At 43.4% G+C, this 26135-nt stretch overlaps 1 protein-coding gene across 1 annotated transcript in view; it reads right to left on the reverse strand.

Annotated features, from left to right (window-relative positions):
- ST6GALNAC5 (ST6 N-acetylgalactosaminide alpha-2,6-sialyltransferase 5) overlaps positions 1 to 26135 on the reverse strand; it is a 143167-nt gene that overhangs the window by 11770 nt on the left and 105262 nt on the right. The window contains exons 3-4 of the mRNA XM_054980940.1: positions 18061 to 18470; positions 1598 to 1705 (exon numbers count right to left, since the gene is read on the reverse strand). Of these exons, the coding sequence (XP_054836915.1) occupies positions 1598 to 1705; positions 18061 to 18470 (518 nt within the window). The remainder of the gene's footprint in view (positions 1 to 1597; positions 1706 to 18060; positions 18471 to 26135) is intronic.

Below are 26135 nucleotides of genomic sequence, written 5' to 3' on the forward strand. Positions count from 1 at the left end.
TAGTGTTTAGACTAAGAATGTGCATTCATAAGGCCTATGAAGTTCAAGGCCTCAGAGCACCCACCAGGGCGGCAGCCATGTCTGCAGCTTTTTCTACTAGAGCTCCTGTGGAAAAATTTATAGGGCTGCGACTTGGTTGTCCTTCACCACATCCAAACTATAGAACAGGCCAACAAAATTCTGTAGGAGCTGCATTTGGGAGATGGGTGCTCCAAAGGGTGCTGAAACAGTAAAAAAGCCTTTTCCTACCTAATCTAAGCTTGGTTACATAACCAGTTTGGATGCCTTCCCCCACTGAAGGAGAGCAAAACATTGGACTTACCTGAAGGTTTCTTCTCTTCAGTGGGGCAATTCTCCCACCCAAGTTCAGGATATTAACTAGTTACAGTTAGAAATTAGTTTTAATGTTAAGACTATAATTCTGTTTGTTAAGGTGTTCTATGTTTTTTAAAAATTAATAATAAAAAAGTTGAAAAGATCATCCTGAGCTAGGCTATTTTATGTCTGGAGGGACCTCTTCCTCTGTCTCTGGAAGGCATACACAAATTTGCATAGCCCTGCCCGGAGTGAAAGGAGGCGTGATCTAACCAGTTTGGATGCCTTCGCCCCACTGAAGAAAAGAAACCTTCAAGTAAGTCTCATGTTTCTAAGCTGACCTCCAACATCTCTTGGGACAGATGACTACCTCAAATGGAGGTAGGGTGGTTTAAGAATTTGATGTCTCTAGTTTGAATGCTGATTAAGTGTAGTGTGTTAACTCCTCTCTTTGCAATTAAATTTTGATGCTAGAAAATGAAATGCACGAGCAATTTACACCGGGAAATTGCTAGTCTCCTCATTTATTAATATTAAAACAGATGCTATTTTACCACTCAGTGATACCGGACATTAATCAGTATTTTGTCAGAATTAGCATGCTTATTAATATCACAGCTGGGAGGCATTTATAGATAGCAGTTCGTAAAACACACTACATTTCCCTGAAAAGACATCATGCAATAGGCAATTTGTCTACTGATGGAACTTGCACACACAGCAGAATTTGCAGTAAGTTGACTGGGATAGAAGAAAAGGACCCAGCTGTCTCTTCTACTCTATTCAGCTGAATGAGGAGCCAACCCTTGAGGAATTTACAGTGCAGTCCAATGCAGAATTAGTCCTATCTATGTCCACTGATTTCAATGGGCTAAGCCTGAAATAACTGCATAGGATTGGGCTATTAATTTACTACTTCTGGGAACCTAAAGACTCCTTCACTGATTAAAATGAATCTATTTGGAAAACGAATGTTTTCTAACCCTCTTTCTGGCCAGATTAATTTCATGCCAATTATAGAATTACATTTAGCTGATCAATATTCAGAGGCTAGAAATAACTAACAAGATGTGGATTCTCTCACAGTGCAAACAAAAACTTTTAATATTTTATGCAATGTAATTAAATGATGTTTGTTGTTTTCAGAACCCAATCATGAAACCTGCTAATTAAGAGCTTCCAGAAAACCACAGAAATGTTTCATGGATAGTATAAATAGATTATATATTTATGTGTAACTTTGAATTTTGCAAGCTAATCATAAATGCAGATTAAAAATTACCTGCAAAAATCTGGTGGCACCATGCCATAGACGTCTATCCTGTCACACAGCTCTAATGCGATACTCATTGTGAACCATCCAGTGCTAAGCCAAGTGTTGGATATCTTCCTGAAAGCAAAAACAATTAAGTTCCCAGGATGACAAGTAATACTTGAGATAAATCAATGTTAGCGGCATTTTTAAGTTATTAAAATTCATAGGAAAGGTTATGAACATTGGGCAAATAACAGCTATTATGTTCTTCCACCATGAAATAGACTAAAATTTTTCTTCCTGGTCTGTGCACAAATGGGGTGGTTTTTTTTGCTATAACGCTGCACAGAGAAGTGGTATTTGTAACTTCAGTTTTTGTTAAACAGTGGTTAACTTTAAGCCATGTACTTGCATAATGTTTCTGATTACAGGAAAGATTCTCTGTATATGATTAATAAAGAATTACAAGATAGATTCACTTGGACATCCTCTGGATGAGATTTGCTGACTCTGATTCAGTGTGACTTAATGATCCTGTTGCAGTGCAGTGATATTTCAAGGAGACTTAGGATAATATACCATAGTGAGAGGATGGGCTACTAACCTTACGATGACCACCAAGATCTCTGAAATATTATGTGACCACCTGTAAGAGATCCGGAACATTACAGGATAATCTTGCACCACCTGACTAACACACAATGCTGCTATATCATTGTGAGTGCATGGCTCCTTGTGAGCAATCACATCTGTTTATCCCTTTAGGATCAGGATGTTAAGAAATCAGTTGAAGGTAAATTCCAGAAAGGGCAGTCTTGTTAAACTACTGCCACCAAAACAAGTATCCTGTGATTCACTACAGTCTAACACATTTATTTTACCATTCAGTTGTATGAGCAAGAGCCCACTGAAGAAGTGACTCTGAAAAGGGGGATCATGAAAGCTTAAGGCAAAACAAATGAGTTAGCCTTTAAACTTTTAAATTCTTGGTTGTTTCATGTTATGGATGAATTCCATAATGAGATCAGTTTGTAACAGGGTCGTGTATATGTATCCCACCTATCAAGGCTTACTGAACACCTTTTACTTCAAGCTTGATTGGCTGCTGTTGGACAGTGAGCATGTGTGGCACCAGTGATAAGAGAATTTTGTTAGATTAGACAGGTGTTCAGTTATGTAAATGCTCCATCAGCAGTCTGAAGCAGTACTGCCCAGACTCAGTAAAAAAGCATGCCCTGATTAACAGCCAGGGCGGAAGAAGCATACCCACCAATGTTGTCATTTACATTCCCTACTCCTGAAATATGAGAAGAGGCATTGCCCATACAAGCAGCACTTCATAAAATAAATAATATAATCATACAAATGAAAAACTAATCTCAGAAAGAAAGTCAAGCCGGTACGGGGTATGTGTGCACACACGCATGTGCACACTCTGGGGGAAGTCTTCCAAAAGTTATTACTCTTTTGGTTAGTTTGATGTATCAGCACCTATTGGTGGTCCACATGATGCAAATGTGCAGAGGAAGTGTCCACATGTATGTACTCTCCCCAAGATGCTGCTTTCTGAATGTTGCTGATCTTGGGAAGGGAGTGTACACACCTCCTCTGAGCACAGGCACCGTACTCACAAGCCAGCAATCATGTGGAGGCAGAGGGTGGGACCAGCATGCCTGTGCCTGCCATCCCTCTTTATGCATTCAGTCAACATACAGAGGGGTTGACTTTACAGGGCTAAAGTGTTGGTTCTTATACTGGATGAGTAGTAGAGGATATGCTGATACGAAGTACACACACATTTCGCCACAAAGCATATAGTAGCCCCAAGCCTTCTTAGATTACAGGGTGGAAACTCAACTCCCCTCTTCCCCTTGTGCTGAGGTTCCAATCCAAATCAGCCCCTCCTCTCCATGCCTGGTAAGAAACTTAAAAATACATTCAAAGCTCCTGAGTTGCTCAGCATATCATTTAGTTAGGTCTTGAATACTACCCTATACTACACTACACTTCAAGTTTACAAGAATCATTGAAGTTCACAATAAGGCAAATAGTGTCCCTTTACTTCAGATTGGGTAAATGGCACAGGGGATAAGGCACTGGGACACTATACAAATTCTTGACTCTACTAAAGATTTCTTATATCACCACTAGAGGTGGGCACAAATCCTAATACGAACCAAAAAAATGCAAGAACCAGGCCGGTTCATGAAAACGCGGTTCGTAGGTAACAGCTATTTACAGTAGCCCACAGTACCGATGGAGATGTGTATTCTTTTTTGCATCACAGGACAGATGGAAAATATAGCCCATCCTTGATATGTGTTCACTACACGTTGGGTAATACATTCTGAGATAAATAACAGGCATTTATTTAGGCCTCAATGAAAACAAAATAGAGTGAACTTTTGGATTGGCCCTGATCCGGGGATACTCATGCATAATGTTAGAGGGCAGCATGGAAATACCACTTTTTCCAGCTCCCTGCAGAAACTAGTAACACTGAGTTGTTGGCATCTGACAGTGCTGGAGTCTGGATTCCCTCTCTAACTTGCAATTTGCACTGTCAGAGATCATCATGAAGAGAATCTGTTTGGCAGTATTTACACAGTGCAAGGCACCAAGTGCCATGCCCACAAGCCCCATGACATTTCTGAGGTTAAATCCAGCAGGGTGAAGCATGAACTTGCTTCTGTGCATGAATTCCTCATGCTGGATTGGCACAATTATCCGTTCTAAAGAGTCAGGATTCAGAACAAAGTGAACAAGCATGTGGAGGTGGGTAAGCAGAACTTTATCATTTTCCATTTTATATATGGCATAATGTATTACTGCACTAGGAAGCAAAATCAAGGAATCTTAATAAGCTTTGGCAGGGTGGCTAGGCAGATAAAAAATATGAACATAGGAGACCATTCAAGTCCTTTTTCAAAAAGTGGTTTTACCTCTGATGATGCCACCTTCTTAGGCTAGCAGCAAAGCAACATTTTGTGTTTTTATAAAAGAATGAAGAAAGATTCTTACAAAAGAATATCTCCTGGTTTTACAACTGCTATGTTGTAATGAATGAAAATGAAAGCATGTCATGCGCTTATTAGAGGAAATCACACAGTCTTTTATGTGATGAAGTAAGTCACTGTCCCAATAATTCTGTGATGCATACTAAATTACAATTAAAGGCCTTTCTGCTCCATCACAATCTCATTTATAATCTCTATGGAAATACTTTTTCTGCAGTTATTTCATTTATGCTTATTTTATCTAATTACTGTAATATTGGTTCAGAATCATATTTCCTTAATGGACCCTTATTCAATTATAAACATTCTCAAGTACAGTTACTTTGTAATATGAAAGAATGTATTTTGCAGTCTCTGTCATTTGCTATCCTGTATAATTGCTGATATTTTCTAAATGTTGCCCCTACTTTTTAAAATAAGCATTTTAATGGGACATAATGTATCAGTTAGTCTTTTCAACAGCAGTATTAATGGTTATAACAAAAGTAGTGATATCAGCTATTGTACTGCTACAATTTGAGTTTTATAATGTCTTTTTTGCAATTTGGTGTTAAATCTTACCCCAGCTGAGCCCATTCTATGTAGCTGATTTCATGTATTTATTAAGAAAATGTTTATGCTGCCTCTCCAAGAACCTGCCCTAGGCGGCCTACAAAATAAAAATAATTGAAAACAAAACATAAAAATATATTAATTAAAATCTAGCATTGGGGAGGAAAAACAGTCTAGCATAAATACATAGACCATAGAAACAGATCGTGGATGGCTAAAAGTAAGTTTCCAGGCTAAGAGTGTTTTTTAAAAAGTCAAGCCCTTAATTAAAATCCTGTGTGAACAAAAACATTTTTACGGGCACTTAAAACAAAGCAACATAGACACCAGCTGATCCTCAAGGGGAAGGGTATTCGACAAGCGAGCTACCACTACTGAAAAATCCCTGACTCTGGTTGCCACCTACCTCACCTCTGAAGGCCAGGGGCACAGATAGCAAACAGCAGGTGGTCCTTCAAGTATCATGGCTACAACCCATTTAGCACCTGTCTTTATTATCGATTTATCTAAACATTTCAAGTAGGCTGCATGTCTATCCTAGACACCTAGATTCAACAATATAGTACTTCAATTTTTATATGAAATATATATCCCCTACAAAATGTGTGCAACTCCATTTTTAGAATGTAGTCAAGCACCAGATGTGGGAGGTTTTTTCTATTGTCTTAGGTGCTTACTTTAGATGCCTAAGACTGAAGGAATTCTTCAACCACTCTGCTGAACAACACGATAAACAAAGCACTGAACAGACACCATCACAGCAGCAATCACCCTCCCAACCCAGCAATGCACAATCATCGTTACAAAGCTCCAGAAAAAAGAATTCCACATGGACACCCTCTGAGGGCCACAACTCCTCATTGGACTTTTACACTGAATGCTTCCATCGACGTACCCAGGCTGAGATAATTGACAAACAACACCACTTAAAGCAGAATCTCAGCCATGCAAAAAGAGATGCCATAAACAGCCTCCAAAATAATTCTGGCATTGTAATCAAGGAAGCTGACAAAGGCAGCGCAGTCGTCATCATGGGCAAACATAACTACATACAGGAAGCAGAGAGACAACTCTCCAACACAACATTCTATAAAACACTACCTTCTGACCCTACGGAGCAATACAGAAGAGAACTCAATAAAATATTAAAGATGCTCCCCAAGGACATACAAGAACATATCCATATGGACACAACCCAGCAACCACAACCAGGGACATTCTACCTACTACCCAAAATCCACAAACCAGGTAACCCGGGATGCTTCATTGTTTCAGGAATTGGCACTATCACAGTAGGAGTCTCAGGATATATGGACTCTATCCTCAGGCCCCATTCCACCAGTACACCCAGCTATTTACGGGACACCACTGACTTCCTCAGGAAAATACAGTCCATTGACAACCTACCAGATGACACCATCCTAGCAACCATGGATGTGGAGGCTTCTGTACACCAATATCCCACATACAGATGGACTGCAAGCCATCAGGAATCTTATCCCAGACAAAATCACAGCACATCTCACCACTGAACTTTGCCACTTTGTACTCACTCATAATTACTTCAAATTTGGTGACAGCTTATATCTACAGGTTAATGGCACAGCCATGGGCACACGCATGGCATCACAATATGCTAACATATTCATGGCGGACTTAGAGCAACGCTTCCTCAGCTCCCATCCACTGAAACCACTCCTATACTTAAGATTCTTGGATGACATCATCATTTGGACCCATGGGAAGGAAGCCCTTGAGAGATTTCATCAGAACTTCAACAACTTTCACCCTACTATCATCCTGAGCCTGGACCACTCTACACAACAGGTACACTTCCTGGACACCACTGTACAACTACATAATGGACAGATAAATACCACCTTATACCGGAAACCCATTGACTGATACTCATATCTATATGCCTCCAGCTACCACCCTAAACATACCACTTGGTCGATTATCTACAGCCAAGCCTTATGTTACAATTGTATCTGCTCCAATGCTCTTGATCGGGACTCGCACTTAAGAGATTTACAACAAGCATTTTTGGGGCTACAGTACCCACCAAATGAAACGAGGAAACAAATCGACAGGGCCAGACTAGTACCCAGAAACAGCCTGCTCTAGGACAAACCTAAAGGAACTAACAACAGAACACCACTGGTTGTCACCTATAGATGGTCGTCGTCCTTCTGTGCAGCCCCACATTGGGACTGCGCAGGCGCAGGCCAGCCACGGAAAAGATTTTTCTAGCTTTTAGAGATGTGAAGGGGACGTTCGGATCCACCGCGCATGCGCGCCGGTGTTCCCGCCAATTTTGAATGTATATATATCCAAACGTCCCCGGCATTCCCTCAGTTCCTTTTTCGCCGCCGTCAAAAAGGTTCTTCTTGTCTAGCGTTATTTGTCTCTCAGCGTCTCTTCGGAGTTTATCCATCGTTTTTCTTGTGCTGTACGACGTTTCCTGTGTCCATCTTGAGGAAAACATAATCCCGAGATGTCTCAGATGGCTTTATTTAAAAAGTGTCTGAAGTGCGGCACGAAGATGACCCACTCGGATGGCCATGAGCTCTGTCTCATCTGCCTGGGCGAGGGGCACATTGTGGAGCGTTGCGCGGTGTGTATGTCCTTCACCCCGAAAGCGAGGAGCAATCGGAAGGCCAGACTCCGTACCTTCTTGTGGGATGCCAACCTTCTCCCCCCCAAGCCATCGGGTTCATCGGGAGATAGGCCCTGCTCCGCCGCTCCTTCACCGGCACCGTCTCGAAAATCGCCGGAGCCGCTCCCCTCGGAACCGACGGGGCAACCCGTTCCGGAGGGCCGATCTGACTCCGGTTCCGTGGATCGTCCTTCTAGCCGGAAAGCTAAGAAGCGTTCCTCATCGAAGCCGTCATCGAAGCCCTCGTCCAAAGCTTCGGCCACAGAGGCTTCTTCGGAGCCCCCGCCTAAAAAGGCCAAGGCCAAGTCGAAAGCTAAGGGCCGTGTACCATCCCTGGCCCCGACTGTGCAGCCCGGTACGCCATCCAGACCGGTTCTGATTGATGACGATGTGGTGAGTCTTCACACCCCATCGCCCCCTTGTACGCCTCCTCCAACAACATCGGAGGATTATGTACCATTCCCGCCTCTCCCGGAACCGTATCAGTCGTTTGAGCGTTTCCTGCCGTCTGCCCTGGCGCCTTCTGAGGCCTCCGTTCCGATGCAATCTTCCTCATCGGTTCCGGCGCCGTACCATTGGCCTGCTCCGGTATCCGCTCCTGTACCTTCTTGGCAGCCTGTCCCGGGGATAGGAAACATGATCTCCTGGCAGGATTTTGTGGCCTGGTTCCAGCAGTCCGTGCCCTTCCTGCAACACCCTTCGGTTCCGCTGCCTTCCATTCCGGCTCAGCCGATCGTGCAACCTGCGCCTGCTCCTCCTGCGGCTAGAGTGCAACTTCATCCCTCCGTTCCCGGGCCTTGCCCATTGGCTCCAGCCGGACGCCCGGCTTCGGTTCCGACGCAGACCCTGGAGGAATTTTCGGATTCCGAGGATGAAGAGGACCTGGCTTCTCCTTCCGATTACTCCTCAGATGTGGCTTCTGACCCTTCCTCGGATGACACCGTAGGTGAGCTCCGTTCGTCGTCCCCAAATGACGACTACAGAATGTTCGCCGAAAAGATGGTCAGGATGGCCGCTGCGCTGGAGATAGATGTTGCCTCCACGACCTCCAAGCCTAAGAGCAAGCTGCTGGAGGCTTTGTATTCGGGATCCCCTGCATCGGTGGCGTTCCCTCCTGTGGAGGACTTTGTCGACAATGCTCTTGAGCTCTGGCAGACACCGGCATCACTGCCGCCAACGGCAAAGAAGGTCAAAAGGTACTACCGCTTGAAACAGGACGACTGCCCGTACCTTTTCACCCATCCTAAGCCCTCTTCCATCGTGGCAGAAGAAGGTCAGGCTCAGTTCCGATACGGTTCCTCTTCAGCTCCGGCAGACCGGGAGGGCAGGAAGCTGGATGGCATGGGCAGGAAGCTTTACTCATCCGCTTCCTTGGGATTCCGTATAGCGAATTTCCAAGCTATACTGGAATCCTACAACCTCTTTCTATGGAAACGGCTGTCCTCATACCTCTCCGACCTCCCGGAGGATCGACGCCACCTGGTTAAGGCCCTTCAAGCCGAGGCCATGAAGCTGTCGAAACAGCAGATGACAGCTGGCAAGGACGCCGCCGACTCTGCAGCGCGGGCAATGGCGACTTCGGTGGTCTTGCGTCGGCACGCCTGGCTCCGGTCCACGGCCCTGCCACCAGAGAAGAAGGCGAAGGTGGAGGATTCCCCATTTGAGGGGCCCCAGCTCTTTTCGGAGAAAACAGATGAATCCCTCTCGCTGATGAAAAAGAACCAGGAAACGGCCAAGTCCCTGGGAGTCGCTCCTTCAGCTCAGCCGTCGGGTCCGAGGTATCGTTACGGTCAGTTCCGATCCTACCAGACCCCTTATCAGCCTTACCAGCAGCGTCAAGGGCGATTCTTCTCGGGCCAGTCCTATGGCCACCGATCCTATTCTACCCAGCAGCATCATTCTTCCAGGCGCTCCGGCCGGTCCAAGGGGAGGCAGCAGCCCTCCTCGCCTAAACCATCGACCTCCGTGCAGAAGCCTTCGGTCTTCTGACTAAGCCTGGACGCTCCCCAGTTGGCTTCCAAGGACACTCTCGCTACTGCCCGGTTCTTGGACAGGCTTCGGCCTTTTTTGCCCTGTTGGCAGCTTGTTACCTCTGACACTTGGGTCCTGTCTATTGTGGTCCATGGTTACAAATTGTTGTTTTCTGATGCACCTCCCCTTTCTCTCCCTCCCCGCTGTTCTCCATGTTGGAATGTTGTTTTACACAATAATGTTATGGAGTTGGTGAACAAAGGTGCTGTCCGGGTGGTCAATGTCGCTACTTCCCCTTGGGGATTCTATTCGAGATACTTTCTCGTAGATAAGAAGGATGGAGGGTCCCGGCCCATTTTGGACCTTAGGGGCCTCAACAGTTATTTAAAGGTTGAGAAATTTTGGATGCTGACTCTGACAAGGGTCATAGAGCTCTTGGAAGCAGGCGTCTGGCTAGCTATTCTAGACTTGAAAGACACCTACTTCCACATCTCCATCTTTGAGGGCCACAGAAAGTACCTGCGGTTTGTCTATGGGGGTTCTGTATATGAATATACGGTGATGCCTTTTGGGCTGGCCTCTGCACCCAGGGTTTTCACGAAGTGCATGGCCACCGTGGTGGCGTATCTACGGTCCAGGGGATGCTTTATCTACCCTTACCTGGATGACTGGCTCCTGGTGGGACCCTCGGCGGATTCTCTCCAGGCCCATATTGCCCTCACCTTATCTGTGCTGGCTAGGTTGGGCTTGGTGGTTAATGGGGATAAGTCTATCTTAACTCCGGGCACAGCCATTAGGTTTATTGGGGTCCATTTCGACTCGCCACGGGGCAGAGCCTACCTACCCCCGGATCGCTTGACCAGGCTTTCCTCCCTAGCCCGTCACTTCTTGCACAACCGTTTTCAAACTGCCCTCCTAATTCAGACACTGCTAGGCCTTATGGCCTCCTCCTCTGCAAAACTGGTTCGTCCGGAGGTACAACCCCCTCACTATGGACCAGCATCAAAAGTTCTCCATCCCCAGGGTGGTACAGCGTTCCTTGGCCTGGTGGACTGTCCCTGAGAACTTGTCCGAAGGTTGTCCTTTTGGCCCTTTCCTGGCAGAGGTCACCGTCTTTACTGACGCCTCTAACTTGGGATGGGGAGGGCGCTGTGGGCAGTTCTCAGCCCAAGGCATCTGGTCTCCAACTGAGGCAAACATGCACATTAACCTCTTAGAGCTTAGAGCGATCCGTTACTCCCTTGCTTCTTTTGCAGATGTCATTCGGAACAGGAGGGTTCAGGTCCTGTCGGACAATACCACGGCCTGCTATTACCTCAACAAGCAGGGAGGAACGGTCTCGCTCAAGCTCTGCAGGGAAGCAACGACTCTCTGGAAATGGGCCACGGTCAACAACGTCCTTCCCAGGGCCGTTCACATTGCAGGGGAGCTCAACACCACAGCGGACACGCTGAGCAGGGTGTTTCTGCCTCAACACGAGTGGTCCCTCAACAAGGCTTATCTCCATCTAGTCTTCCGCACATGGGGTGCACCGCTCATCGACCTATTTGCCACGGCCCACAACAAGCAGGCCCCGCTGTTCTGCTCCCGGGCCGGAATTGGCCGTCACTCGCTAGGGGATGCCTTTCAGATACCCTGGTCCCCAGGGCTCTTTTATGCCTTCCCGCCCTTCCCGCTCATGCACAAGGTCCTCTCCAGGATCAGGGCCTTCAACACCCACTGTATCCTAATTGCCCCACAGTGGCCTCACCAGGATTGGTTCCCTCTCTTACTCTCCCTTTCACAGGGACGATGCCTGGCACTGCCACCTGCCCCGGACCTATTAATCAGGGACGGGGTCAGGCACCACAATGTGGCAGTTCTGAGTCTGGCTGCCTGGCTCCTGTGCGCTCCGGAGTAGGCCTCTCCTCAGAGGTTCTTAAGGTCATTCTGAATGCCCGGAAGCTATCAACCAGGCTATCCTACCAGAGGAAGTGGTCACGTTTTTCCAGGTGGTTGTCCCCAAAAGGGGTTTCTCCCTTTGATTGCCCCTTGCCTGTCATTCTGGACTACCTCCTGGACTTGTGCTCGCAGGGTCTTGCCTTCTCGAGCATTAAGGTACACATGGCTGCGATCTCTGCTTTTCATGAGCAGATTGATGGGAAGACCATTTTTACGCACTAGCTTTCCAAGCAGTTCCTAAAGGGCCTGTTCAAGACCTTCCCTCCTAGGGCCCCGCCAATTCCTCAGTGGAGTCTGTCCCTGGTTCTCTCCCAACTGATGCTCCGGCCCTTTGAGCCCCTGTCCGCCTGTCCCTTGCCTTTGCTCACACAAAAGGTAGCCTTTCTGGTGGCAGTCACATCCTCTAGACGTGTTGGAGAGCTGTCTGCCCTGCGGTGTGACCCTCCCTTCCTACAGTTTTTCCCTGCTACGGTCATGCTCCACACTAGCATGGAATTTCTACCCAAGGTGGTCTCCAAATTTCACCTGCAGCAAAAGGTGTTCCTCCCTTCCTTTTTTCCAACACCCTCGTCCCCAGGGGAACAGGCACTGCACACATTGGATGTAAAACGTGCTTTATTGTTTTATTTACATCGCACCAAATGTTTCAAGAAATCTCCTGTTATGTTTTTGTGCTACTCTGGCCCTCGCAAGGGCTCACCTGCTTCTGCCCAGTCCATCTCTCGCTGGATTGTGTCTACAATTAAACTTTGTTATCGGCAAGCTGGAGTCCAGTGCCCCTTGTTGGTTACTGCTCATTCCACTCGAGCGCAAGCTGCTTCTGCTGCCTTCCTGCGAGGAGTGCCGCTCCGGGACGTCTGCCAAGCTGCGACATGGTCCACTGCAGACACTTTTATCAAACACTATTCTGTGGACGTGAATGCAGGGCGCGAATCAGCTGTTGGCACGGCTGTCCTGCATTCTTTGTTCAAGTAGACACTCACACCCGCCCCCATTGGTGAGATGCTAGTTATTCTCCCAATGTGGGGCTGCACAGAAGGACGACGACGATAAACAGGGTTTCTCACCTGTAACTGTTGATCGTCGAGTCTCTTCTGTGCAGACGCACATTCCCTCCCACCTACCCCGCTGTGAGTGCTTGGTTAACTGAGTTGGTTCTCCGGCGGCTCAGGTGAACTGAGGGAATGCCGGGGACGTTCGGATATATATACATTCAAAATTGGCGGGAACACCGGCACGCATGCGTGGTGGATCCGAACGTCCCCTTCACTTCTCTAAAAGCTAGAAAAATCTTTTCTGCGGCTGGCCTGCGCCTGCACAGTCCCAATGTGTGTCTGCACAGAAGAGACTCGACGATCAAGTTACAGGTGAGAAACCCTGTTTTTCTCAGCTCAAACCCATCCAACGTATCATCACTGATTTACAACCCATCCTGGAAAATGATGCCTCTCTCACACAAGCCCTTGGTGGAAGACCTCTCCTTGCCTACAGACATGATGCCTCTCTCACACAAGCCCTTGGTGGAAGACCTCTCCTTGCCTACAGACAGCCCCTCAACCTTAAACAACTTCTCACTTATAATCATGAATCGGCTAGCAGAGTCACCAGCACAGGTACCAAACACTGCAACAGACCCAGATGCCAACTCTGCCCTCATATCTACTCAGGAAATGCAATTACAGGCCCCAATGGTGTCAACTACACTATCTCTGGCTCTTACAGCTGCTCATCCTCCAACGTGATATATGACCTCATGTGCCAACAATGTCCATCTGCTCTGTATATTGGACAAACCAGCCAACCTCTGCACAAAAGAATAAATGGACACAAATCTCACATTAAAAATGGCAACATCCAGAAACCAGCGGGAGAACATTTCAATCTACCAGGACATTCCATCAAGGACTTAAAGGCCACTGTAGTTCAACAGAAACCTTTCAAAAACAGAATCCAATGGGAAGCTGCTGAATTGGAATTCATATGTAAATTTGACTCAGTCAGGCTTGGATTGAATAGAGACTATGAATGGTTATCTCATTATCAGAAGTAACTGATTTCATTATCAGAAGCCCACTGATCCCATTATCAGAAGCTACTGATTGCATCTACTCCCCCCTCCCCTCTCCATCTATATATCTGACCAGTTTCTTCTTACCCTCCACGGATCTGACAAAAAGAACTGTGATTCTCGAAAGCTTATGCTACAGTAAAGTTGGTTAGTCTTAAAGGTGCTACTGGACTCTTTTTGATTTTGCTACTACAGACTAACACCACTAACTCCTCTGGATCTTTTTCTATTGTGGCATTTAAGACGAGGAACTCTGTCCTCACTTCAGTTTGTCTGTGGTCATGCTTGTTAGACTTCACCACTTCCCCAATCACATGCTAACTAAGTATTTTCATCTTTACCAGCTAATTTTATAATGAAATAAGACTGGTTTTATTAATCATCTTCTATTGGTATTTGTTTGAAAACTGATTGTTGAAAACTACGTTGGGAACATTTATGCTAAGGTACGTGGGGTGTACATATTTTAAACAAAGAGTCATCCATTTCCACAAGAAGCATGGTCACAAAATTCACAAAATGTAGCAGGCAGCAGAATTTTATTATGTCAGCGTGACATTTCAGAAACATGTCTCCATCATGTGGCTGCTGCAGGGATTAGAAGGGGAACTTGCCCAGCCATTTGGGGCCTACACAGCCCATCCCCTAGAAAGGGGCTCTTTGTGTCAGAAGTTTTAGGCCTACCTCTAGAAGCTTCTGAACCATGCTTTGCACAGGCATGGAGTCTGTATCTGTGCCTATAAAAACCCCACAAAAATGAGACTTAGAACAGAGTAACTAAAGTTTTCTAAAGTCTCCAGCAAATCTTCCTATTTGTAAAACTGGCAATTAAGTAACTTACCTTACAGAATTAAATTTTGTTTTTTAAAAAAAACTTTACAGGCTAAAAATGGAAATAAAATAATAAACAGTAGTGACAAACTCAGTTATGTGCTGTTTCACCAAATGGTCTAATGGAGACAGAGCTAGGGTTGCCATCCCCCCGCTTGGGACGGGGGATCCCCCAATCCCCCCTCCCCCCATGTCCACTTGCCTGGCCGGCAGGGGGGGCACAGTCCCTGGGATGGCCCTTCCCCGGGTGGCGCAGTGCACCCCGGGTGTGGGGTGCGCTCCCGCGCCACGAGAGCAGGTGGTGGCGGTGGCAGAGAGAAAGCAGGCAGCGGTTGGAAGAGCACGCCACTCTCACCGCTGTGGCCGCAGCCCACTCCTGCCATGGCTGCTGCCAACCCTGTTCAGCCAGCACTGGTGCTGGCAGGGACAAGGGGTACAGTGGCGGCGGCGGCAGCGAGAGAGCAAGCTGCAGTGGCCACGGCCTGCTTGCTCTCTTGCCGCCCCCGCACCCCTTGTCCCTGCTGCTGCCGGCTGCACAGGGGCGGCCGTGGTGAGAGAGCAGGCCGTGGCCACCACAGCTCACTCTCTCGCCGCCACTGCACCCCTTATCCCTGCCGGCTTTCGCTGTGGCCGCTGCTGCCCCTGTGCTGCCCATGCCAGCAGGGACAAGGGGCATGGTGGCAGCAGCAGCGAGAGAGAGAGAGCTGCCCGCTCTCTCTGCTCTCCCCAGCGTGCATGACACCATCACGCGGGGGCACCCTTTGACCCTGCGTGATGATGTCACTCCCGGAAGTGCTTTGTGCATGCGTGGTCGCAACAACAAGAGTACCAACAGGGTAGGAGCCAGCGTCCCAGTCTCCCGCTAGGAGACTAGAGGGGCCTGTCAACCCTAGATAGAGCACATGCTTATATTAAGAACTATTTTCACACATTCGCATAGAACCAAAGAAAATATCTGCATCTAGCTATAACGTTTATTATAGACTTCTATGTGGAGCTTCAAACTAGGTATCTTGTCAACCACAGGCGTTATCCTAGGTTACTGATCACTTCAATAGGAGACCAGCCTACACTCTCATTCTTGCCTTGTGCATCTAAAAGATTCATCAGTTTTGATGATTCCTATTCCTGCCTGATTTCTGCTCCCTTGATACAGATTTAGAAAATTTCACTCTCCATGAATTGGGTGATAGGATGTAGCTTTAAATCTGCTGGCTTGCTGCAAGATAGCCTCCTTGATTATAATACTGAAGTAATGTGCCATACATTTAAAAGGAAAACACTGACAGAATTTTATGACAGTGAGGGATGCTTTGAGGAACTTCTGGCACAGATGACATGATCCAACACTATCTCAAGTAACACCAAAGGGCATTCAGAGTTCTACTATAGTTAACTCTGGAATTATCCATATGTTCTTTCAGGTAATCACTTTGTGGTAGAGATGCACATTACTGAAGTTTTCACATGACTTGCTGCTCTACCCTCAAGCACTTGCCACAGGCTTAGTTTTTAACACTATGGATCATGTGAATTAGTCATTGTTTGCAACAGTGCAGCTCAAACTGGTGGGAGAATATGAAATACCTTCCTGAAGTCTTCTGATTTGTAATTGTGCTAAAAATTAGAGTACAAGTCCCTCACCCAGGTATTTAATATATGAATGACAGTGCTGGACTGGGTGCTGGACTAATAAGACAACACCTAGGTACCATCTGCTTGTCATCTTCACTATTCATCCACTATGTGATGTGCAAAATTGACTCTAGGCCTTCACACGCCTAGCAAAAACAGGAGGGAAAGCACGCAGCAAAACTGTGGCGGTGCAACTTTCTCTTCTAAAGGAAATGCAACTGGAAAAGGCATCTTTTCACCAACTTATTGGGAAATACCAGTATGGCTACTTTGTATCCATGTATCAGTAGAAAGAATACAGAAGAGACAGTAATTATATATACCTTTTGTTCCCTAGAGCAGGATTCCCCCTTGGGATCTGCCAGCCCATCCACCATTTTCTGGCAGTCAGGGCATGCTGTGCTGCCCAAACACCTTGGTGGCCCTGCCAAACCTTGCAGGAATTCAAGAGCCCACCAGCCAGTTGGCCCACCATTTTCCAGCAGCTGGAGTGGGCCCAGATGCCTCCTATATCAGCAGCAGGGGCTGAAGGTGGAGAGGAAGGACAGAAATTTAGCTCAGGAGTCACCAGTGGTGATAAGTTCGGGTCCAAACCAGTTCAGTCCTTCTTTTTATTTTAAAACGTATGAGGGAGAGGGGATGCCAAATATCACCCGTCTGCCAGGCAAGCTTTCTCTTTCCTCCCTCCTTGCCCCCAAATCTGAAACTCTCCTGAAGTTCCAGAAGGTTAATTACTGTTACCCTCAGAATTTTGGGAGCATTCTATGTCATTTTGGGTATACCCAAGCAGACTCGAAACAGTGATTTTCAACTTGCGTATACCCAAAAGCACACTTTTACAAGCAAGGTCTGTTGCTGATCAGCTGTTTTCGTACTTTGCCCATGCATAGGCCTCTATAAAGCATTTGGAGGACAGTTTACCAAAACGTAGAGCAGCCTGGGATGTCGAATGTATAATTCCACTAAGGATAATGGTGCTTTGAAATGGAAAGAGCACATAACTTTGCATTAGATTTATTCCTCTACAAAGTGAGCTCTTAATTTATACATAAAAGCATTAAGTGGTACTTGAGCTTTCATCCCATTTTTACTATGTAGAAACATGATGAGTACACAAGTAATAAAAATAAATTTATCTTTTAGCAAGGAAAAAAGATGTAGTTTCAAACATTATCTGTAGAAGTGTGTTAGTCATATAGAGGGTCACTTATTAAAAATTTGATTTGAAGATCTGTTTGCAAGCCATAAATGGACTCATAAAGAGGCAAATATCATAATAACTTGCCTTTTTTCCCAGTTGGAGATGTAAGATGAGCGCTTCAGAAGCACCTAATGTATGAATAATGTGTATTTGTTTTACAAGAATCTTTACTGCTGCAATGTTCCAGGAATGCTTATATTCAATAAGTAGCCATTATAATTCACAGAATGGCGGCATTGGCTCCATAAAAATAAAACCCATCAATTCTGATTTTTCAAAACCAGTAAAAATCTTCTTTCAGGTATATTACCCAAAGTGAGATTTAAATGCAGTGTCTTCCTTCTTGCTGTGCTGCTTTGCAATTCAATCTGGTGACTGTATAGAGACACTATTTTTAGCATTAAAAACTGATGGGCAAATAAATTATTTGATTGCAAAGCTGTGCCTTATGTTGCCTTGGCTAAGTGCTAATATTTGACATACAAAATATTATGTAAGTGAAAATTAAAGAAAGACAAGTACATTCTATAGGTAATTATATTGATGAAAATACAATTAATATACATTGATTCTATTACAGACATGGAAATGTATTTCATATAGTAGTTCCCTTACCTGTCTTTTCCAGTTTCTCGCTTGAAGAGATCGTCAAACTGAAGCATTTTGTGCCGAGATATCATATATACCTTTAATTGAGGTAGAATCTGATTAATCAGTTGCAGATTGTTATAAACTAACCCTTTCCCATCTCTCCTCATATAGATGGTGGGACCCCAGAAGATAAATACAGTCCCTTGGCTCATATTTAACAGTTCGTTGCGATTCCGCAAAATCCTCTGAATGCTGGAGTGAGCTATGACTCGCAAGCTTGTCTTGTTTCCAACATCTTTTCCAAATCCCCGTGTGGGCGCATCGTTCATTCGTATTACACACTCTGTCTGGTCAATCTTGCTGCCTTGTTGGCTTCGCAAAAGGTGTCCCGAGCTTGATACCAGGGCACAACTTGTACAGTGCATTTTCAAAGGCTGTGGAGAAATATAGGACTCAGAACACAGATACTCAAATCTGCTGAGAATTTTTTAAAAGTCATTATAAAAATAATTGAATGAAAGGTAGGCTTCTACTATCATGAAAGATACACCACTACTAAAGAGCCAGCTAGTCCAGAGAATAGATTTTCCTTAACGACAACAATATTAGATTTACATACTGCCCTTCAGGCACCTAGAGCGGTTTACAAAGTATGTTATTATTATCCCCACAACAATCACCCTGTGAGGTGGGTGGGGCTGAGAGAGTGCTAGAAGAGCTGTGACTGACCCAAGGTCACCCAGCTGTCTTCACGTGCATAAGTGGGGAATCAAACCTGGTTCTCCAGATCAGAGTCTTGCACTCTTAACCACTACACCAAACTGGCCCTCTGGTTCCACCTGGAGATGATTCTCTGTGTGTAGCTCTTGCTGCTGCTGCCGCCAATGTAGATGCATTTGCACTGGCAACAATATATCTACATGGAAGTTTCCCCTGTACTTTTCTTACTTCAATTGCCTGTGGATGCCATTTCTCCCTCCTACTGGTGGGGGGGCTTCCTTGAAAAAAAACCTCATAACCAATTGGTTGCTCCATCATTCATTGAAACATAGTAAATCTCTAGCCCTTTTTGTTGTGGCGTTATAAGAATGGCACTATTTCTATATTTCTTCTTCTAACTCTGTGACAAAAAGTGGTAGAGAATTGCTTTAAAAAAATGAAAACTGAATTAGTACATTTTTGTAATAGTTTTACTAACTTTATAGTAATTCAACTATTACCAATCCTTTTAAAAAGCCCCACAAAGCCCTCCAGTTGAATACAATGGCAGCTGCAAGGACCAAGGTAAATAACATGGCACTGAATCACAATCATACCAAATTACAGCAAACTGGGGGAAAGCATAGAACAAGGACAAAAAGAGTGCTACAGCAGCAAAGAATGTTCCAAACACAGTGCTACAGCAGCAAAGAATCTCAAAGCTTTGTGTAGAAACAGACTTGAAGATTACTTTAGTATGCTCCTCCCTCATCTCTCAATGAATATGCTTTGTTTGTCTCTCTTGGAAACATTACCATAAACTTTAAAGAAGAATTTCAATAGAAGAGTTAATTGTTCACCTTAACAACTGAAGACTGGATGAGAAGCAATTGTCTTACTACTAAAAAAATATCAGTGTAGTAAGTTTCAGGTGGTAGAATATTCTTCCTTGGACATTTTCAAGAGAAGAGAGAAGCATCAACTAGGATGGTTTAAAGACAAATGAATATAAAGAAGGGGACACTTTTCACAAAAGTATCATGAGATGCTAAATATATACATCTTTCAGCTTTTGTTCGGTGCCCTTACTCTGAATCAACTTTCCCTGTGATAGTGATGTCAAAGCTGAATGTCTGTGTAGTTCTGTGCTATCACATTAATTCACCACATGATCTTAAATAAGTTAGGATGGATCAATATTTCCAAGAAGACAAACTCCATTTTTTAAAATTGTGCAGCAACTGGACCAGATTGGGAAACAGAGATTTACAGGAGAGGGGCAGTATTTCACACAATCTAGAAAACATTTTTGTTCTAAACACTGGATGACCAGTGGGACCAGCCCTAGAGACAGGACATCTCAACCAAAACAGTAGAACTGTGATCCACTGGTACCGTTTCTCTCTATAAAAACTGGCACATGAAGATACTATAATTTATTTTCTCAAACAATTTTATTACAGTGGCAGAGATAGAAGAAATGTCAAAATATATTTAAAAGGTTATTAACTTCAAATGCCTTAGATTAAGGGGTGCTGATAAAACAGCAATAACTTTGTCAACTGTGATGTTATATTTTACAGTATTACATGAGAATGTCTAATTGTTAAGGGAGTGCCTTGTAGTTAAAGCTGTAACAGAATTGATAATACTGCTCTAGTTTTTAAGCTGCACTTTTTATTGTGCCAGCTGGCAGCTTTTGTGAGCCTGGTGTATTGTAAACTTTTTTCTACAAAACTGGAAGCATTTGGACAACATGTTTCTAAGTTATGACCCATCAAAACAAGCCATTATATGCTGGTTGATAAAAATAAGAGATTTTAAATTTTATGTATCATTTAATCAAGGCCAGACTTCATCTAAGCCAACCACTTTAAAATTCTACCACCTTTGATGGGAAAGCACTATAATATAATATAATATAATTTCAATTTATATACCGCCCTTCAGGACAACAACGCCCACTCGGAGAGGTTTACAAAGTATGTTATTATTATCCTCATGACAATCACCCTGTGAGGTGGGTGGGGCTGAGAGAGCTCCCCGCTCCAGAAAATTGGGGATTTTAAATCTCATCCTTTTGAACATTCATATTGAGTGTTGCATTTAAGGGAATGAAGGACACTACATATCTGAGAGCCACAATATTACCACTGTGAACATTCTATAGTTAGCAAATAGGTGATCAATGTGACCAACCTATTATTGAGCTTTGCTGACTTATAAGTATGCACGTTTCTGAGTTGCTAGTGTGTGTGTGGTTTGTGCCCTGCCCCAACACCTGTGCTTTCTAATGCAACAACTGGTTTCCATTAGATATATCACACGGAAAACGACTCTTGCCTATTCAGCAATAAAACTTGGTCCTGTAAGTTACCGAGAATGTTCAGTGCTTTTCATGACAGCAGAGTCTTAATACCTTATGAAATCGGCTCCCACTATTTCCTTTGGCAGTGAATTATCTATGTGCCATTAGACACACAGCAAGCGTGTCTTCATATATTAATCTCATGTGTCCCTTACATTGCTTAACACAAAAGGAGCTTAAGTCAGCATAGTGACATATTATTCCATTTTATACATACATACATACATACATATATATATATATATATATATATATATATATATATATATATATATATGAAACTATTTATAAAATCTGCGTTCTCTGGTATAAATTAGCAATAAAAAGATGGTATTGTTTTATGGAGCAGAATGCAAGACACATCTAGGCCCTCTCTAGACAGTGCTTTTGCTTTCTTTTTAAGATCGGTGACATTTTAAACATTCCACTCAATGAGCATTTTGAAAACTAAAACAAGCTACATATATGTTTTTCTAAGTTAGTTAACAGGTTTTATCATTAAAATATTTAATTAAAAATGGTATTGTTGTGCAACTTAATTGAACACTTATTTGTTATGCTGAATTAAGTTATTTACATACTAGCAAAGCAGTTTTATAGTCTTAACATTCATAGGTCCAAATCCATTTTCATTCACAAATACAAACTACTATATTCCTTAGGGAACTTTAAGTATGGATTGGAATATTCATGTGTTCCTGAATTAAAATTCCAACACAGTATTTATGTGCCTCCCCCTTTAAGCCCTCACATGCCATTTTGATGATTTACCTACCAGAAGGTAGAAAGGTAAAATAGCTGTTTTAACATCATGCTTAGAAAAGCATGATGAAGTACTAAAGAGGTTAAGGAAAATCTAACTGGCAACTGTATTAACATGGTATGGAATAAGCACATAACAAGGTATTTTTGCCTAAAGAATCTTTGTTATTTTCTCACTCAACAAAAATGGATTTATTTTCTTTGATAAAAAAATTAAAGAATCCTTAAAGAAGAACACAAAAAGGGCAACATTTTTGATAAAAGAAATGCCAACATTTTTAAAAACACCTATTCCAAATACAAGCAAATTTTCTAACAAAATCGTGAGAGAGGAACTTTAGAACCATGCTGCAAATAATCAACCAAAAGCTGAGGGTCAAAGCACAAGCAGATTGAATAATAGGAGACAGATGTGGATAGAATTGATTGATGAATTATCTGAGATACTTACTACCGAATTAATTGATGAATTATCTGAGACACTTACTACTGAACGAGAAATATTTATGACAAATCCAGTGCTTACTCAGCATCTGTACAATACTTTCTAGTATCAATTTTGTCCTCTCGTGTTGTAGACAAGTGTCTGAATGCTAATATTTTTTACAGATGAAGGAGTTAAATGCAATGCATAATGATCCCTCCACCTGCCAATTAAAAACTGTAGTTCCAGCCTCCAAATGTTTCACCTTAATATCATTTATTCATTTCCTAGGTTAATCACATGAACTTAAGCAGGGGCTGCAGCTCAGTGGTGGAGCATCTGCTTTTCATGCTGAAGGTCCGAAGCTCAAACCTTGGTATCTCAGTAATAAAGTTCAGGTAACTGGTGATATGAAAAACCTTTTTCTAAGACCCCAGAGAACTACGACCAGTCAGGGTAAACAATGCAGTCCTTGAAAGGTCAATGGGGTGACTTAGGATACGGGAGCTTTCTTTGTTCATGTCTACTCAGTTTTAACACTGTAAGTACAACATATCTGAAAAAGTAAAGTAGTTCTATATTACTTCATGCAGGAAAGGGGAAATTATTTCCATAAGATTCCAGAAAACAAAAGATGTCTCTGCTAACTCAGCAAGCCCAGATGCCAGTGCAAACTAGATCATGGCTAGTTTTGATTATTAATAATTCACCTTAGCTCTTTCTACCTGTCAATGAAAATAAGGATGTTCTGTGAATCCCTCGTTCCTGTTCTAACAATTATTACTGAGGTCTTATGATCTGTAATTTAGACATTTTATATAGAGGAGGAAATATTTTCAGGCATGCTTATGTGAATGGCATGAAATTCAGAAAAACGTTATCAGATTTAGCATTCATATTAGTAATTAGTTCTCTTTATGCGAACTTAAAATGTCAAAATAATTTTTACCGAGTCCTTCAACTGCAAAAGTCCCAGAAATCAAAAATATTTGAGGGAATTTTTCTTACTTCAAGAGGTATACTAACTGATGTCTCAAATCTTTTTAAAGTATCTAGGTATGTCTAAACATTTGTGCTGTAGTGGTCAGAATGTCAGAATGGAATCTAAGAGACCAAGGTTTGAAACCCTATTGTGAGATTCTGAATACTACTTACTTGAGACAAGAATTTAATAAGTGAAATTCTTCTCACATGATGGTAGTTCATTTGCAGATTAGTGTACATTTATGTGTAAGTTCACTCCTGGAATCCATAAGGCAAAGCCAGAATGGATCTTTGGACACTTACCGTGAGAGGTCTTTCTCCTCTGAGCAAAGGAGGACATCTTGGGTGAATCCCACAGTCCAATCAGGGAGGCAGGAACTAATTTTCTTCTTCCTGTCTGGTGTGTGGGATACTCTCTCTTCAGTTCAGGTGACTCCACAAAGCAGTAACATTGAATTTATCATTCAGCAAATGTCAATACTGAGAGAAAAAATACCTGTTGCATTAACAGGTACCATAAATAAAGCATAACTCGGAGGAGGCAGAAGAATGAGGCAGCAGGGTAGAGGAAGACAAAGACCTGGGGAGAACAAGATATCCTCCTTTCCTCCCAGGAGAAGGACTCTTCACAGTAAGTGTTCAAAAGTCCCATTCTCTCTCTGAGGCAGAGGGCATCTTGGGTACTCCAAAAGCAGTTTCCATGTTCAGGGTGGGATGTGGTCTTCGTCTGAGATTATGCACTTCAGTACTGTTCTATGCAGGTGTAGATTTAATTTGTAGCATCTCACAAAGGTCAAGACCAACAACCATGTTGCTGCCTTGCAGACTTCTTCTACAGAAGTGTTCCTGTGTAATGCTGCATCGGTAGCAGTGATCCTCAAGGAGTAAGCTGTTATTCCATTAGAAACCTCTACGAAGATTGCTTTGTGAGCTTCAATAGTGTATGTATTGCTATTGGCACTGTATGTTATGCATATTAATTATATTATTAGATATTGATTTCATTATCTAATAATAATAGCTAATAATTACAGTGCTGATCAACTTCTTGCTCAACCCAGCAAAATTACCTTTTGCTTTTTTGATGTAGAGTTGACTTCTCAGTTTCTATGAATGCTTTGAGGCTTCAGTGACAGGTTCATTATTACTGCATCTTCTAAAAACATAGACTCCAATTCCATTTCTGAACTGACTTACCACAAATATTTACTGAGTACAGAATATGACCCTTATGTCAAGGTGATAAAAAAATTACGTGCTCCATAAACATTTCAAAGAAATAATTTCTTTTTTAAAAAGTATTGTTAAGCAATGAAAAGTCATTTGCTTAAGGAAAGTGTTTTCTGCCACATTAACTCATTTTCAAGAGTTTGCCTGCTACTTAAAGCTTCCATTAGAATAATTAAAATGCAACTCCACTCAGGAAATAAATGTGCAAATTTGGGTTCCTGGAAAGTGGCCACCATTTTCAGATATTTAGAAAAAATGTCAACAGAAATAAAAGGAGGCAATATACTGGGTTCACCCTATAAGAACGGTTCTGATCAAATTGATATAGGAACTATAGCAATTAGTCACATATAAATTGGTGGTCTTGAATGTGGAGACACAGCCCCATTTGAACAGAAGATAAATCTAGCCAGTTCAGTGAGGCTTGGATGAACCTCACAATGTGAAGGGTTACTTTCCAACATTAGGACATAGGTCCAAGTTGCAAGGGCAGTTAAGTAAGGACATATGTTGCTGGACTATGTTCTACAATTGCCATTTTCTGATGCAATGGAGGTCAACAAAGAGGAGCACAGGTTTTAGCAAAACAAATGCAAGTTGACAGTAAAACAAGTGAAATGATAATTTGAGTAACAGATTTCTAAAAAGATCAAGACAAACAACAAGCATTTCTTCAAATATATTAGAAATAAGAAATCAATCAGGGCCATTAGATGACAAATGATTGCAAGGCCTGTTTAAGGATGATGGCAGAGAAAATAAATGAATCCTTTTTGTCTGTTTTCATTGTGTAAAAGGCAGGACACATATCCCCCCAGGAGTCACTGTTTTCAGGAAGGGTGTCTGAAGAACTGAGTGAAATAGAGGTGACCAGAGATGAAGAACTACTAGATAAATGGAGCAATCTTAAGTAGATCTACTCAGAAATCCAATTTTATTCAATGGGGCTTACTCCCAGGAAAGTATTCTTAGGATTGCAGCCAAAGTGAAAATGAGTAAGCCTCCAAATCCATATGACATACACCTGAGGGTTCTTAAGGAGCCCAAATGTTTGTTGATCAACTAATCAGAATACGTAAGTTGTCATTAAAATCAGCCACTGAACTGGAGAACTGGAAGGTAGAAAACGCTGCACCTATTTTGCCCAGAAAGGAACAAGGAAATTATAGGCCATTAACCGAACATCTGCCTAGGGTTGCTAGGTCCCCTGACCCCCTGGGCGGAAGGTGGGATACCCGGCACCTACCATTTGATGTCTCTTGCTCCGCATGTGTGCTCCTAGCTGCGTGATGACATCACTTCTGGAAGTGATGTCATCGCACAGGCCATGTACTGCCTTGGGAATGCTCCCGCTCTCTGCAGAGGGCCAAATCATAGCACAGAAGCCCTGCTGTACTCTGGAGCGGCCCAAATCTGGCCGCTGCAGCACACAACAGTGTGCCACACCACCTAGGAATGCGAACTGGGAGGCACTTCCCCCATGCCAGCCAGGTAAATGGGGGTGGGGGGGTGGAATCAGGGGACTGGCAACCCTACATCTGCCCCTGGTGAATTAGTAGAAACTGTTATTAAAGATAGAATTATTAAGCATGCCAAAAAGTGAAGTCTTCAAAGGGCAGTCCTGCCTCACCA

The sequence above is a fragment of the Eublepharis macularius genome, chromosome 5, assembly GCF_028583425.1.
Source record: "Eublepharis macularius isolate TG4126 chromosome 5, MPM_Emac_v1.0, whole genome shotgun sequence".
Classification (NCBI taxonomy): domain Eukaryota; kingdom Metazoa; phylum Chordata; class Lepidosauria; order Squamata; family Eublepharidae; genus Eublepharis; species Eublepharis macularius.